The sequence below is a fragment of the Arachis ipaensis genome, chromosome B04 (genome assembly GCF_000816755.2).
Source record: "Arachis ipaensis cultivar K30076 chromosome B04, Araip1.1, whole genome shotgun sequence".
Classification (NCBI taxonomy): domain Eukaryota; kingdom Viridiplantae; phylum Streptophyta; class Magnoliopsida; order Fabales; family Fabaceae; genus Arachis; species Arachis ipaensis.
The window spans coordinates 103,111,199-103,126,665 of record NC_029788.2 but is presented as its reverse complement, the minus strand read 5'-3'; the positions used below and the strand labels follow the sequence as shown (position 1 = coordinate 103,126,665).

Below are 15,467 nucleotides of genomic sequence, written 5' to 3'. Positions count from 1 at the left end.
TTGGTTCTCGATCATGTCGGAATAGGATCCATTGATCCTTTTGCGTCTGTCACACGCCCCACACTCGCGAGTTTGAAGCTCGTCATAGTCATCCCATCCCAGATCCTACTCGGAATACCACAGACAAGATTTAGACTTTTCGGATCTCAAGAATGCTGCCAATTGATTCTCGCCTATACCACGAAGACTCTGATTTCATGGAATGGAGGACTCGGTTGTCAGGCGAGGCAACCATGCGTCATGAACCAGAAGGCTAAGAGATAAACATTCAAGCTTGATTGCAGGTAGAACGGAGGTGGTTGTCAGGCACACGTTCATAGGGGAGAATGGTGATGAGTGTCACATAATCATCACATTCATCATGTTCTTGGGTACGAATGAATATCTTAGAACAAGAAGTAGCGTGAATTGAATAGAAAACAGTGGTAATTGCATTAATTCATGAAGAACAGTAGAGCTCCACACCTTAATCTATGGTGTGTAGAAACTCCACCGTTGAAAATACAAAAGTGATAATAGTATTTATTGGCTTCGGCCCCAGAGGGGGAACCAGAAGAACCAAGACGAAAATACAATAGCAAAAGGTCCTATTTATAGAAAACTAGTAGCCTAGGGTTACAGAAATAAGTAATTAATGCAGAAATCTTCTTCCGGGCCCACTTGGTGTGTGTGCTTGGGCTGAGCATTGAAGCTTTCATATGTAGAGACTTTTCTTGGAGTTAAACGCCAGCTTTTGTACCAGTTTGGGCGTTTAACTCCTGCTTTTATGCCAGTTCTGGCATTTTGACGCCAGAATTTCTATGCTTACTTGGAACGCCGGTTTTGGCCATCAAATCTTGGGAAAAGTATTGACTATTATATATTGCTGGAAAGCTCATGATGTCTACTTTCCAACGCAATTAAGAGCGCGCCAATTGAGCTTCTGTAGCTCCAGAAAATCTACTTTGAGTGCAGAGAGGTCAGAATCCAATAGCATCTGCAGTCCTTTTTCAGCCTCTGAATCAGATTTTTGCTCAGGTCCCTCAATTTCAGCCAGAAAATACCTGAAATCACAGAAAAACACACAAACTCATAGTAAAGTCCATAAGAGTGATTTTTATTTAAAAACTAATAAAAACATAATAAAAACTAACTAAAATATACTAAAAATATACTAAAAACAATGCCAAAAAGCGTATAAATTATCCGCTCATCACCGACCAAGGTAATTTTTGCTATAAGGTAATGCCTTTCGGACGAAAAAACGCAGGGACAACTTATCAGAGACTGATGGACAAAATCTTCAAAAATCAAGTCGGACTAAACATCGAAATATATGTCGACGATATGGTCGTCAAATCAAGTTCGGAGAAACTACACGAAGCCGACCTTCGGGAGATTTTTCAACAACTTCGAAGATACAACATGAGGCTAAACCCAGAAAAATGCGCATTTGGTGTATAGAAAGGCAAATTTCTCGGGTGTATGCTCACAAACAGAGGTATAGAAATCAATCCCGACAAATGCCAAGCCGTACTAAACATGCAGTCACCAAAGACAGTCAAGGAAGTACAATGTCTCACAGGTTGCTTAGCCGCCCTATCAAGATTCTTACCAGCTACAGCCACCAGATCCTATCATTTCTTCAAAACCATGAAGAAGTCAGACAAGTTTGTTTGGACAGAAGACTTTGAAAAGGCCTTTTTCGAATTCAAACATATTTTGGGGTTACCACTTATACTTAAGAAACCAGTAAGCAATGTCTTACAAAATGCGGAGACAAGATACCCGATGATAGAAAAATTGGCATACGGTCTAGTCATCACTGCTTGACAGTTGAGGCATTACTTTCAAATACACCCAATTATAGTTCGGACCGGTCACCCCCCACGACAAATATTATCAAAGCCAGACCTAGCAGGATGATTGACAAAATGGGCGATAGAACTCTCTGAATTCAACATATCATATCAGTCACGAGGATCACCTAAAGCCCAAGCATTGGCTGACTTCATCTCAGAATTCATAAGCAAAGAGAAGACAAGCAAAACATGGGAATTATACGTGGATGGAGCATCAAACGAAAATGGATGTGGAGCAGGAATCCTCCTGAAAGACGATACTGGAGTCCAGTCTGAGCAGTCAATAAAGTTTCTTTTCGAAACGACCAATAACCAGGCCGAGTATGAAGCTCTCTTAGTCGGCCTAAGGCTAGCTAAGGAAGTAGAGATCTCCAGCTTAAAAGTACACTGTGACTCTCTCCTTGTAGTACAACAAGTAAACGGTCATTTTCAGGTACGAGATTCACTTCTGGAAAAAGTATTTAAACTCGGTCAAAACCATGATGAAATTTTTTCAAAATTTTGAAATACTGCATATATCTAGAGAGCAAAATTGTAGGGCCGATCTTTTATCTAAATTAGCTACATACAGGGTAACCGATCAAACAGAAAAATTGAATCATCTCGCACTAACAGAACCAAGTTTAGATACCAAATCTGTTCTTAGTGTGTCACAGGAAGAAGACTGGCGAAGCCCATTTATTCGCTACCTAAAAAGTGGAGAAACACCAGAGGGCGAAAACCTGAGAATATTCAGATACAAAGCAAACCATTATACCCTATTAGGGGCGGACCTATACAGGCGACGTATTTCCAGACCACTGGTGAAGTGCCTTGGCCGAGCAGAAGTAGAAGCCGCCATAGAAGAGGTACACGACGGGGCCTGCGGACACCATACCGGAAGTTGAAGTTTGGCTAGAAAATACTACGAGCAGGATACTATTGGCTGACATTAAGGAGCGATTGCAGGAATAAGATGCAAAGCTGCGATGCATGTCAAAGATATGCACCGCTCATCCACAACCCGGCCGAGCTATTACATACCTCAGATGTCAGCCGGCCATTTCACAAATGGGGGATGGACATACTTGGACCATTCCCAGTTTCAACAGGGCAGGTAAAGTTTCTTTTGATAGCCATTGATTATTTCACAAAATGGATAGAAGCACAGCCTCTTGCGAAAATAACAGTAGAAAAGGTACAAAATTTCATTTGGAAATTAATTATATGTAGATTCGGTTTACCTAGAGAAATTGTATATGATAACGGCAGACAATTCACGGATAAGAAAATTGCTTCATATTTAACCGACCTGCATATCAAACATCGTTTTTCCTCCGTCGAACACCCACAAACCAATGGGCTCGCGGAGGTGGCTAACAAGGTTATTTTGCAGGCCTTAAAAAAGAAATTGACAGATGCTAAAGGACGCTAGATCGAGCTTATACCAGAGGTGCTGTGGAGTTATAACACAACACCCCAAACTACAACAAATGAAATCCCATTCCGACTAGTCTATGGTACATACCGTATGATACCTATCGAGATCAGCCAAGGGTCCACTCGAACTGAGTACTTTGACGAGCAGGATAACTCGAAAGCCAGATCGGCTGAACTTGACCTGATAAGTGAAGAACGAAGCCTAACCAAACTAAGGCAAAAAATGATGTAGGCTGCAATGCGAAAGCAATACAATAAAAAGGTATGACCAAGAACCTTAAAGGAAGGAGACTTGGTACTAAGGCAAATGGAAGAAGTTCAAAAACCAACAGGACACGGGAAGCTAGCTGCTAATTGGGAGGGCCCTTTCCACATCTCTAAGGTAATTGGAAAAGGAGCATACTCTCTTGAAACACTTGAAGGATAGCTCTCCCCAACACTTGGAACATTTTGTCTTTAAAGATTTATTATAGTTTAATACCTATTTTAAGTATGAAATGGCCAAGTACTCTTTCCTGATCATGAGGTTTTATCCCTAAGGAGGGTTTTACTCGGACAGGTTTTAACGAGGCCGACCACTTCAGACCCTTCCAATCACTCTTGCAAACAAATAAATTTATTACTATTACCCAGACTTTATACTTTTCAAAATCGATAATATCAAACCAACAAAACAAAGTTGGAAATTGCACAGGCAATAATACAAACACTAAACCCAACTCTAAATGTCAAGCAGGCAACATCTAAAAGACCGATTTCGAAATCGGTATCCAAGAATAAGTCAAACAAAGAACAAGTCGTGTGTTCCAAATTACAAACATCGAACGATACCAGACCTACCAAACAAAAACCTCTTTTTCAACTACGAACAAACTCTGATAATGAGTTCCTATCCGATCGTCCACACGCGTATCAATTATAACTATCTAACCAACAGAATAAAAGTTGGAATCAAAACAATCATCCAAAGGCAATTCATGACTTAAAATCGGCGCAAAAATCCGGATAAAATAAGTTCAAATTACTCCAAACAAAGTCGGACAGCCACAAACAGTTTCAAAATACATACAAAACTATTTTTTCAAAGGGGGGGGGATATTCTCAGCATGCTCCTCGCCAGCTTCATCAACGGCGAGCTCCCCATTAACAACTATTTTTGTCACATTAAGTTTCCTCACATCAGAGTTTGGAGAAAACAATGTGACTTGGCTGACAGCACGATCAAAACCAGCTACGGACATGTCCATCTTCTCCTCTTCAAGCTCGTTGATACGAGAGGTCATCTCACGTTTAGTCTTATCATTCTCCTTAATCATAGCCTGCAATAGTCTAATTTGTTTTTGAAGACGGGAAACCTCGTCTTCGCTCTCCTTCATTTTTGAGGTCACACCTATGACAACCTCATCTTTTTCTTCCAACAAAAGTTCAAGTCCTAAAATTTATTATCCATCGCTTACTGCTCCGAACCTAATAGCTCGGTAGCACGCCCAACACATCAAGCGAGATACAACAATCTGCAAGCACACAATGAAGAAATCTCAGAGAAACAAAACGATTAAAGAGAATCAGTAGATACAAAACCAACCTGAATAAATTTTCCCATCCCTTCAACTCCAGTCCGACGTGTAAGGATCATATCTCCAGGATACTGAGACACGCAGTCAGCAAGTTCGGATATTGGAAATTGATCACTCCATACGGATTGAGAACTCGTCCCAGGTATAAAACCATGCAAAACAGACTTCACAGTAGCACCATGATCACCTTCGAAAATCACCTCCAGAGACTTCTCCGACTCAGTCCTCTTCCTTTGTGGAGAAGAAGGAGGCTGAGCAGAAGAATAAGCAATATCACCTCCCATCTCTTTCACAATCCCAGAAGCGCTACTACCTTTTTCACCCTTCTTTTTCAAATAAGCCTGAAATTTGGCCGAGCTCAAATTTGGAACCCTACCGCCTGCAACAAGGAAAAACAGAAGATGAATAACCACAGCCAAACAAAGATCAAAGTATATAAAACCAGTATTACCTATATACAGTTCAAGCCCTTCTTTGTCATTTTCCTCCTCAAATTTCAATAAATCAGGAATGGATAAACATTCCCCAGCAGCAAAATTTTCAATTAAAAAAAAAAACTAAAAACAGGTCCTCTTCCTCACTCCTCTCATCGGCTTCAAGGATTTGCATCGGTTCCGAACACCAATACAAAGGGTATTTTTCTATCAGTTCATTATCTAAATAGAACGAATATTCAGACTCCAAAAAATGGAATTTTACAAACATGGATTTGAGGTTTTTAAAAGATGACTTATACAAAAGGAAGATGGAACGGCCCGGAAAACTACTCAGAAAGACCCAAAGCCCTTTTCGTACCCCCTTTTAATTGAAACAGAGAAAAGAAAACATTAAGAGAAGCTGGAAAATTCAGAAAATTCATCAGAAATTCAAATGCATACAGAAATGCCCAGGAGTTAGGATGTAACTGCGACGGAGCACAGTTTAACTGGGTTAAAACCTTACATTCGAAATTCGAAAAGGGAAACTTTACATGCAACTCAGACAGACAGGGAATATACATATAAAAATAACCCCAATCCCCTCTCCTCTCACAGACCCTCTCCTCACTAGTACAGGGAAGAAATTCCACACGGACACCAGAACCTTCCCTAACAAACTTCAAAGCTTCTAGCTTACGAAGCGACTCAACATCGCAATAAGACGACGCACGGGTTTTTACATCAACATGAACCCAATTGTAAGGGTTCTCTTTGTTCACTTCAACAACTTTCAACTTCTCTTTCTCTCTTTCTTTACCCATTTTTTAGAATAAAACAAAATAGAAGAGACAGTAAAAAGATGAGAAGACAGTGCGAAGTTGAGAAGACTAACCTCTGGAAGACATGGTTTTTTACACTTATGAGATTTACAACTGAACCTGTGTTTTGTGTTTTTCCAAAAAGAAAACGGTAAAGGCTTAATTACAACCCACTATTTTAGTAGGAAGTGGAAATAATAATGGCACGGCCAATATGAAACGATCCGCATCCAACTTAGCCAAAAAATTTATTGCGGCCCAATTAACAAGGTAAATCCTTTTAACTGTTCCCTATCCATTTATACCTAGCAAAAATCATTTATTTTCTAAACCCAAGCTTGATACGTGTGTTGATCTTGGGGGCTACAAGTATTTCACCTCAAAACACCGAGGTATAACTTTACAAGGAAAAGCTCAACTTGCTAAACTACGTTTTACCAAGTCAAGCTTGGGGGCTATGTACTGTACCACATCTCACGGATAAAACCAAGTTATACCTCGGCACGACTTATCATGAAAACGACTCTATCTTAACGAAACACTCCCCGTAATCTCGCCACGAGATTGGCCGCAAAGATCTTGGATGAAATCAACAACCAATTCAACATTAATCGGGCTATAAATCAAGCACGGTACCGACGATATAAGGCAGAGAAAATTCATTCCAACAATAAGACACCAAAAAGCAATACCCTGATCATATACTCGCTTTTATTCTTTAAGTGATTCTTTTTACTGACTTGGGCATCGCATCCTTTTTGTAGGTACTACGCTCGGGTCCGAGTTCACGACGGTATTCCCAATTCGGTTCAGGCCACAAGGCGCCCCAGGATTGACGCGAGGCCGACACATAACTCGAAAGGAGTATCCTTGCCAGAACACTCATTAATTTATAATATGTGATAAATGAAGTACAAATAACGTTTTTCATTAAAAAAATCTTCTATTACTATTTGCTTTTACAAAATAAGATATAAAAAATGATTATTATAATGTCTAAAAAATAGTTTTAATTTATCAAAAAAGATTAAGATTCAATATTTAATTTAATAAATATAAAAATAAATAATTTTAAAATTATTTGAAGTTTGCTATAATAAATAAATTAAAAAAATTAGACACAAATTATAAATATCATAGAATTAACTATAAGAAAATAGCGAAAAACTAAAAAGTTTCAGATCGAGACTGTTGATAATGACATGAACTTAACTAGAAGGAAAAGTATATGGAACCAAAAGGTTATCAGTCAAAAACTAAACAAAACCACATTAATTTATATTAATAATTAATTTTAAATTTTTTAAATTCAAAATTTAAAAAATTTAAAATTAATTAAGTAAACCTAATTAAAACCTATAAAAGCCTTCCTCTTCTCTCTCACATTAATCTATTTAAAACCTATAAAACCCTTCCCCGCCGGTACATCTTTCGCCGTCGTCGTCGCAGCCACCACAGCCACAGCAACAGCAACAAATCATGACATCGATTTTGTCACCTACATTATCACCAATGTACAACCAATACATTAATTCTTCACGTTCTTCATCTTATTCTTCTTCGCTTTGTTCTTCAGCATGTGCAACACCAGAGAGAGGTTTGTTGAAGAAGAAGAAGAACATACTCATGGTAATGCTATTACTGAATCACCTTTACTTTCGCCACTTTCATTGCCATCCAATAGAGCTCTGGAGGAGAAAACCCTAATTGCAAATTTGGACCATCTTCTTCATCACCATAAAGGATTTCGGAAACATACGAAGCTGCATCACCAAGGAATTCTAATGTCTCCAATGGAAGTAGAAAGTCTTCCTCATCATCAGCATCAGCAAGGGTTTCTAATGGTTCCAATGGAAGTAGAAAATCTTTGCCACGATCAGCATCGTTAGATAGGGTTTTGAAGTAGAAAGTCTTCCTCATTCATTCTCATCAATCTAATCCATTCTCACATGCATTTGTGTGTTTTTCTTAATATAATACAATATGGATCTTGATGATGATGCAGGTATTTTTATACGGAGGTCAGGTTACATCTTAGAAGAATGAACTTGGGAAAGAATTGCTATTTGTCAGTATTAATTATAAAAAAACATTTATTTAATATGAAAAAAAAATCCTAATACTTAACAAAAGAAACATCTAATTATATTTTAGTAAAAATAATTAAATATCTATAAAATTTAAAAANTTTTAGCAAAAATAATTAAATATTTATAAAATTTTTAAAAAAAATAAAATTCTTAAAGAAATAGAGACATTCACATTTGCAATACAAAAAATTCGAAAAATATATTAAAAAACATCTATTTAGTATGAAAAAGAAACATTCTGATACTTAGCAAAAGAAACATCCATATATATTAACTCGTATAAATTTTAGATTCACTCAAAGGTATTTGGCTGATTTTTTGCTATACCTTTTGGTTCCTAGCATTGCTCATTCATTCTTCTTCTCGACTTCTCTTGCTTTATCTCAACTTCATCATGAGTTCCTTCCACCACCTTTTACCTTTCCCAAAAGAAGGAAAATATCTTCCTCATCCTCATGCCAAGCACAATGTTGTGCAATATATATATACACCCCCTCCATCCCTCCAGGCCAGTACAATAGGACCCTAACATACGTGCGTAAAGCATCATCTAAACCTGCAGTCATCAGCAAATTAAACTTGTTTTATTTAAATTATTCACTTATTACTTCTGATTCATCGAAATGGCTACCGCTACTGAGAAAGCCATTGGCATCGATCTCGGCACCACTTACAGCTACGTGGCCGTGTGGCAGAACGACCGCATAGAGATCATCGCCAACGACCAAGGCAACCGAACCACTCCTTCCTACGTTGCCTTCACGGACACTGAGCACCTCATCGGAGATGCTGCCACCCACAGAACACGGTGTTCGACGCCAAGCGCCTCATTAGTCGTAGATTCTCTGACCCTTCCGTCCAAAGCGACATGAGGCACTCGCCCATGATCATCGTCAACTACAAAGGCGAGCAGAAGTAGTTCGCACCCGAAGAGATTTCCTCCATGGTGCTCACCAAGATGAAGGAGATCGTCGAGGCCTACCTGGGAAAAACCATCAAGAACGCCGTCATTACCGTCCCCGCCTACTTCAATGACTCTTAGAGGCAGGCCACCAAGGACGCTAACGCCATTGCAAGCCTCAACGTCATGAGAATTATCAACGAGACAACCGCTGTTGCCTACGGCTTAGACAAGAAGGCCTCCAAAACTGGCGAGAAGAACATCCTCATCTTCGACCTCGGGAGCGGCACCTTTGACGTGTCTCTCCTGACTATCGAGAAGGACATCTTTGAGGTGAATGCCACTGCCGGTGACACCCACTGGGGGGCGAGGATTTCGACAACAGGCTGGTGAATCACTTCGCGGCGGAGTTCAAGAGGAAGCACAAGAAGAACATGAGCAGCAACGCGAGAGCACTTCGGAGACTGAGGACAGCGTGTGAGAGGGCCAAGAGGACACTCTCCTCCACCTCACAGACGACCATCGAGATCGACTCGCTCTTTGAAGGTATTGATTTCTACGCGACCATCACTCTGGCCAGGTTTGAGGAACTCAACATGGACCTATTCAGGAAGTGCATGGAGCCCGTTGAGAAGTGTCTCCGTGATGCTAAGGTTGATAAGGTTCAGATTCATGACATTGTCCTTGTTGGAGGCTCCACTAGAATCCCCAAGGTCCAGCAGCTTCTGCAGGACTTCTTGAACGGCAAGGAGCTCTGCAAGAGCATCAACCACGACGAGGCTGTGGCTTACGGGGCTGCTGTCCAAGCTTTCATCCTGAGCGGCAAAGGCGACCAGAAAGTCCAAGACTTGCTTCTTCTCGACGTCACGCCCCTCAGCCTGGGCATTGAAACCACCGATGGGGTGAAGACGGTCTTGATTCCCAGGAATACCACCATACCTATCGAGAAAGAGCAGGTGTTCTCCACCTACTCGGACAACCAGACCAGCGTGCTGATTCAGGTGTATGAGGGTGAGAGGTCAAGGACCAAGGACAACAACCTTCTGGGAACATTTGAGCTCAATGGGATTCCGCCGGCACCAAGAGGGTGCCTCAGATTAACGTGTGCTTCGACATGATGCCAACGGCATCTTGAACATGTCTGCGGAGGACAAGACGGCAGGGGTGAAGAACAAGATCACCAGCACCAACGACAAAGGAAGGCTGAGCAAAGAGGAGATTGAAAGAATGGTGCAGGAAGCAGAGAAGTACAAAGCAGAGGATGAACAGGTCAAGAAAGAAGTGGACGCTAAGAACTCACTGGAGAATTATGCATACAGCATGAGGAACACCATCAAGGATGACAATGTTTGTGCCAAACTGGATCCTTCCGACAAGCAGAGGAACGAGAAGGCCATTGATGACACCATCCAGTGGTTGGACGGGAACCAGTTGGCGGAAGTAGATGAGTTTGAGGACAAGCTCAAGGAGCTCGAGATTTTATGCAACCCTGTCATTTCCAAGATCTATCAAGGTGGTGGTGGTTTTGCTCCATCCTCTGCTGATGCTGCCCATGACAACTCCGCTGGTGGACCTAAGATTGAAGAGGTTGATTGAGCAAGCTTCAACCTTCAATTTTTATAAGCCTTCTTTTATCGCGCTAGACACTGCCCTTTGTCTCTCTTTGTTTTTTCCCTCTCGGAGCGCGCGTTGAATGTAAACTATGAATGAATAATGGTGAGGTACGGTAGTATCCTAACAATGTCATATCCAAGTGTTGTTTTCTTTTTTCCTAAATAAGCACATGATTTTTCTTACAACAATATAGTGACAGAGACAACTGCGAATGAATCATAATTGGCATATGCGGGGAATTAAAAGGCAAAAAATACTGCAGGAAGTTGTCTACAGAATGAGGCAGATATTTTATGAATCAAGCCTCACAATAATATTATACATTGATTGGATCAGAGCACAATATATATGCAGCCGCTAATATGATTGTATATTTTTGTTGATGAAAAAATAGAGATGGACAATAAGGGTGCCCAAACTTTGCCAGAACAAATTCATGTAGGAACAACAGGTTATTAACTTACTTTCGTCGTGCTCCCCCCCCTTAATTATTAGTTTGGTGTAGCCATTATTTCGGACACAAAAATAAATGGCACCTACTCAAATGAAAGGTGGAAACTCAGGTGTAGTCGATTTCACGTGAATTTGATAATTGAGAGCTATTGGAAGATTTGATTGATTTGACTAAACTTTTATCTAACGGTTTTTCGCTATCAACTTCACGTGAAGTCGACTACACTTGAGTTTTCACTCAAATGAAGATGCTAAAAACATCTTCTTATAAAGATTCTTGTATTAAAAGTATATTTTGTTTGTTTAGCCACACTTTTAAAAAAATAACAATTTTGTAACATATTAAAATCAAACCTTATAATTTATCATCTAATAATAAAAAAAAAAATATTCATAGACAATTATAAAATCTTCATAATAGTATCCACATAAATAAATAGGCTCAAAAGATTTATCAAATACGTGGAATACTTTCGTGTCCATGCATATATATGTGTGTGCGCGCATGTTTTTTTATTTCTTGGCAAAGGATTCGGTCGCCCTCTCTAAGCCTTTTCCAAAAATAATTATGATTTGAACCTTATTTTTTATCTAAGTTGCAAAAGTCTAATTGATTTGGAAAAGTATAGGTAGGCAATGAAAATACTAAACAATATGAACAATAGATATATCAAATGTTCATTTTACTAGGTGTGCGGATGGTTATTCTAATATTAAGATTTAGGTGGGTAATTTGGAAGTGTAGTGTGTTTTGATTTGATTGGTGGTTGTTCGTGTTGTTCAAAAAGGTTATTGGTTACTGTTCTGGGGCTTACCTAGAACTGGATGATTAGGCTCAACTGAGAGGCCCAAACGTTAGAAGGGGGTGGTCTTCGAGCTGTTACTGCTTGGGGAGCCTCTGTCCGAGTTGTATGTTTTAAGGAATGGGAGGTGGTACCTGTAGAGACACTTCGATGCCTAAGTCAGCAAAGGGTAAAGCAGGTTTAAGTGTATTAGAACTTAGTTTTACCTGAGTGTGTCAGTGTATTTATAGGTGATGAATCAATAACCACCGTTGAAGTAGTTCCACTTCTAATGATGGATAACCGTACCTTTATCTTAGGGTTGTTGAGATATCTCTTCTAAAAGTAGGAGAGAGATTTGAGGAGGCAGTTATTTATTTGAATCTGCCAGCATGTATCGAATCCAACCTCTTCAGGAAGTCGGGCGAATTAGTGAAGGTCAATCCTTTAGATTGGACCTTGTTGGCTTAATTGGACCTAGCCATTACATTGAATTAGGATATGAACAGTTACCTAGCATAACCCGATTGATTTTTTTAACCCAATCCTAGTTCTCACTCTCCCAAATTGCAGATAGAACAACCTACAATGGTCCCCATTTTCTTCTTCCTCTTCCACTCCCTAACCCTTTGTGCTCCTAATTTCAAAGACAATTAAATTCATTCCATCCGTCTAGTGTTGTGCTCTATACCATTCAATTTGAAACTTTATTGTTCTCTCAATTTGGAATTTTATCGTTCACCTCCTTCCTTTCACCTTGGCCCAGTCAAGTCAATGTCAACACGTGTTAAGTGCGGTGGCCCCAATTGTTTTTTCCTTCTTCACATTTTCTTAGCCTCTAGTTTTTTTTTTTAAATTTTCTGTGGTACAGATTGGTGGTAAATGTAATGTAGTGTTATAGTTTTGCTAAACAACACAAATGAAAACTTCCACCGTGGGATGCTGGAAAAAAAAATAGGCCCCCGAAAATCTTGGGTGAGCTTGAAATATACAGTGATGCGTCAATATATATACTTAAAATAACAGTTTTAGTAGATAACAAACCGATAAACATACAAACATAATAAGGTAAAAATATTGATCCTTGGTGAACGGTGGACCAATATTTTGTTGGTGAAGCACGTCATCAACATAAAATTGGAATAGGAGCGAGAGTTCAACTCTGTTTGTCTGAGTCTCTCTAACGACAATGCAAGATTCCACGTCATGCCACGATAGCCTCTGACCCAATGGATAAGAGCTCCAATCACCTACGTTGACCTCTCACATTTCTTTTCTATTTATAGCTTCCGCTTCCAGATCCCATTTTGGATTTGTAGCGCCTTTCATTTTATCTAATATCACCTTCGAGTTCTCAACGAGGAAAACCACTATTTTAGGATTTAATCTCAATTCTCAAGTCTTAAAATTCACGTGTCGTAAGGATTTCTGATTGATTATGGCTGTTGCTGGGGTTATTGGTGGTAATTCATGGTCATGGATGCAATTAAAATGTCAAGAAAGGAAACAGAAAAGACTTGAGATTTGTTGCTCCTCTTCTTCTTCTTTGACGGATTGTTACAAAACCTTAAGAGTCCAACCCGGTGCGTCTCAATCCGAGGTTAAGAAGGCTTTTAGACAGCTTGCACTGCAGGTTTCATCCCCGGTCTCCTTAATTAATTAATTAATATTTAAAACATTTGAAAATTCTTAATTAATAAATATATTTGGTCTTTTGTTGTGTTTCAGTACCATCCAGATGTATGCAGATGGAGCAAATGCGGGGTGCAGTTTCACCAAATCAACCAGGCTTATGATGTGAGTTATCTTGCTGAGCTTATTGCTTTTGTAATGCATGAATTTGATATTGATAATGCTTATGACGGTGATGCTAAGTCAAAATATGACCTTTTTGGTATGATTGATTTGAATAAAAATGCTGAGATTGGAATTGCTAATTGCCATAACTTTCGTGGGCCACATAGGTTGTAGCAGAATTTCGGATCTAATTGGGGTTTCCATGTGACTTATGTGGAATGCAGGTTGTAATGTCCAATTTGAGAGGAGAATCCAATGAAATGGAAATGGAAATGTACGAAGCATGCGAAGATGATGCAGGCATCGACGAAGCAATGAGGGGAATGAATGATCCAGATTGGGACCTGTGGGAAGAGTGGATGGGATGGGAAGGAGCAGGAATTCGTGATTATTCATCTCACATTAATCCTTACATTTGAAATTGCTTTGTTCTCTCTTTTATTCTTTTTTTTTTTTTGAAAGTTTAATTCAATTATGTATTTAGTTAAATGCTAAGGCCCTTCTTCCGCCTTCAAAAGTGGTTGGGGTTTGTGTAGATAGAGAGTGTAGAGCTCAAGAGGATTAAAGGTAGTCTTGACCTTTGCATAATTTAAGCCTATGTTAACAAAACCAATCAAACTTGAAAAAGAATAAAAACTTAAAAAGCTTCAACACCCAATTGCAGGTTGATCATACTGCGAGTGATCTATATTATTATCTTTTTGTAAATAAATTCAAAAACATCAAAAAATAATAAAAAAATTAACCTATAAAGGACTCATAATATTATGATCTTCCTCATTCATTTGTAGAGCAAACAAGAAGCAGACGTCATATACTTTTCTCCTCATTGGATAGCTTGTCGTAGGTGCTTTCTAGGATTTATATACGCGGTTTTTATTTTTATCCTTTTCTTTTCAACAAGTGCCACTACCATTGCTGATCATTGACGAGATCTACGGGTTGAACCTTAACAATAACAAAACTAAAATTAAGGTATGAAAATAAAATATAGTTATTAAGAATAAGATAAATGAGGCTTGCAAAAATAAGAAAAATAAAAGCAAGTGTAACTATAATGTCGGAGAAACATACGGCGTCATAAGTGTCTTAAATAACCAAATCAGGTAGAGAGATGAATCCCGATGCATGTTTCTCCTTCTCTTTCTCTACTTGTGGATCTCTTTTTGCCTCTGCATTCTTATGGTTCTCATTTCCATGCACGCAGACTCATCCACTTGTTATTAATAATTTTAATTATATGTATTAAGTTCATCTTCAAATCATAGATATGTTCAATAATTAATATAATTTAGTTCCTCATCCTGTCTTTCATCCTTGGGCATTTGGTATTAAGAATACCAGAGACACATGCATACGCAATCGTTATTTTCTCCAGGACAATATCTGCGTGGGAGCATTAAACTGCTAGTAATCTTCAAAATATTTGATTGATTGCATGTCACACAGTAATAGTGTCTTCAAAAATATTTTAACATCTTTATTTAAGTAAGTATCTTTAAATAATACATAACAACTCATTAAAAAGTAATATCTTTATGTTTTTTTCATTGAATCCCTTTAGTGAATCGTAACTTAGATTTTCTTTTTATTTGAATGTCTAATCACTTTGGTCCAATTAAATATGCAAACTATTAAGGTGGTATAAAAAAGTTAAGGTCTCTAATAAAGATCATCTAAAAAGATACAAATAAAAAATAAGTTACTGTAAAATTTAAAAAATACGATAAAAATAATTAAATATTAAATATATATC

At 38.7% G+C, this 15,467-nt stretch overlaps 1 protein-coding gene and 1 pseudogene across 1 annotated transcript; both read left to right on the top strand.

Annotated features, from left to right (window-relative positions):
* Positions 8,560-11,046, top strand: LOC107639700 (annotated as a pseudogene).
* Positions 13,218-14,369, top strand: LOC107639701 (chaperone protein dnaJ 8, chloroplastic-like). Its single transcript, XM_016343270.2, has 3 exons — positions 13,218-13,547; positions 13,643-13,711; positions 13,936-14,369. The coding sequence occupies exons 1-3, from the start codon at positions 13,353-13,355 to the stop codon at positions 14,128-14,130; spliced, it is 459 nt and encodes a 152-aa protein (XP_016198756.1). The 5' UTR covers positions 13,218-13,352; the 3' UTR covers positions 14,131-14,369.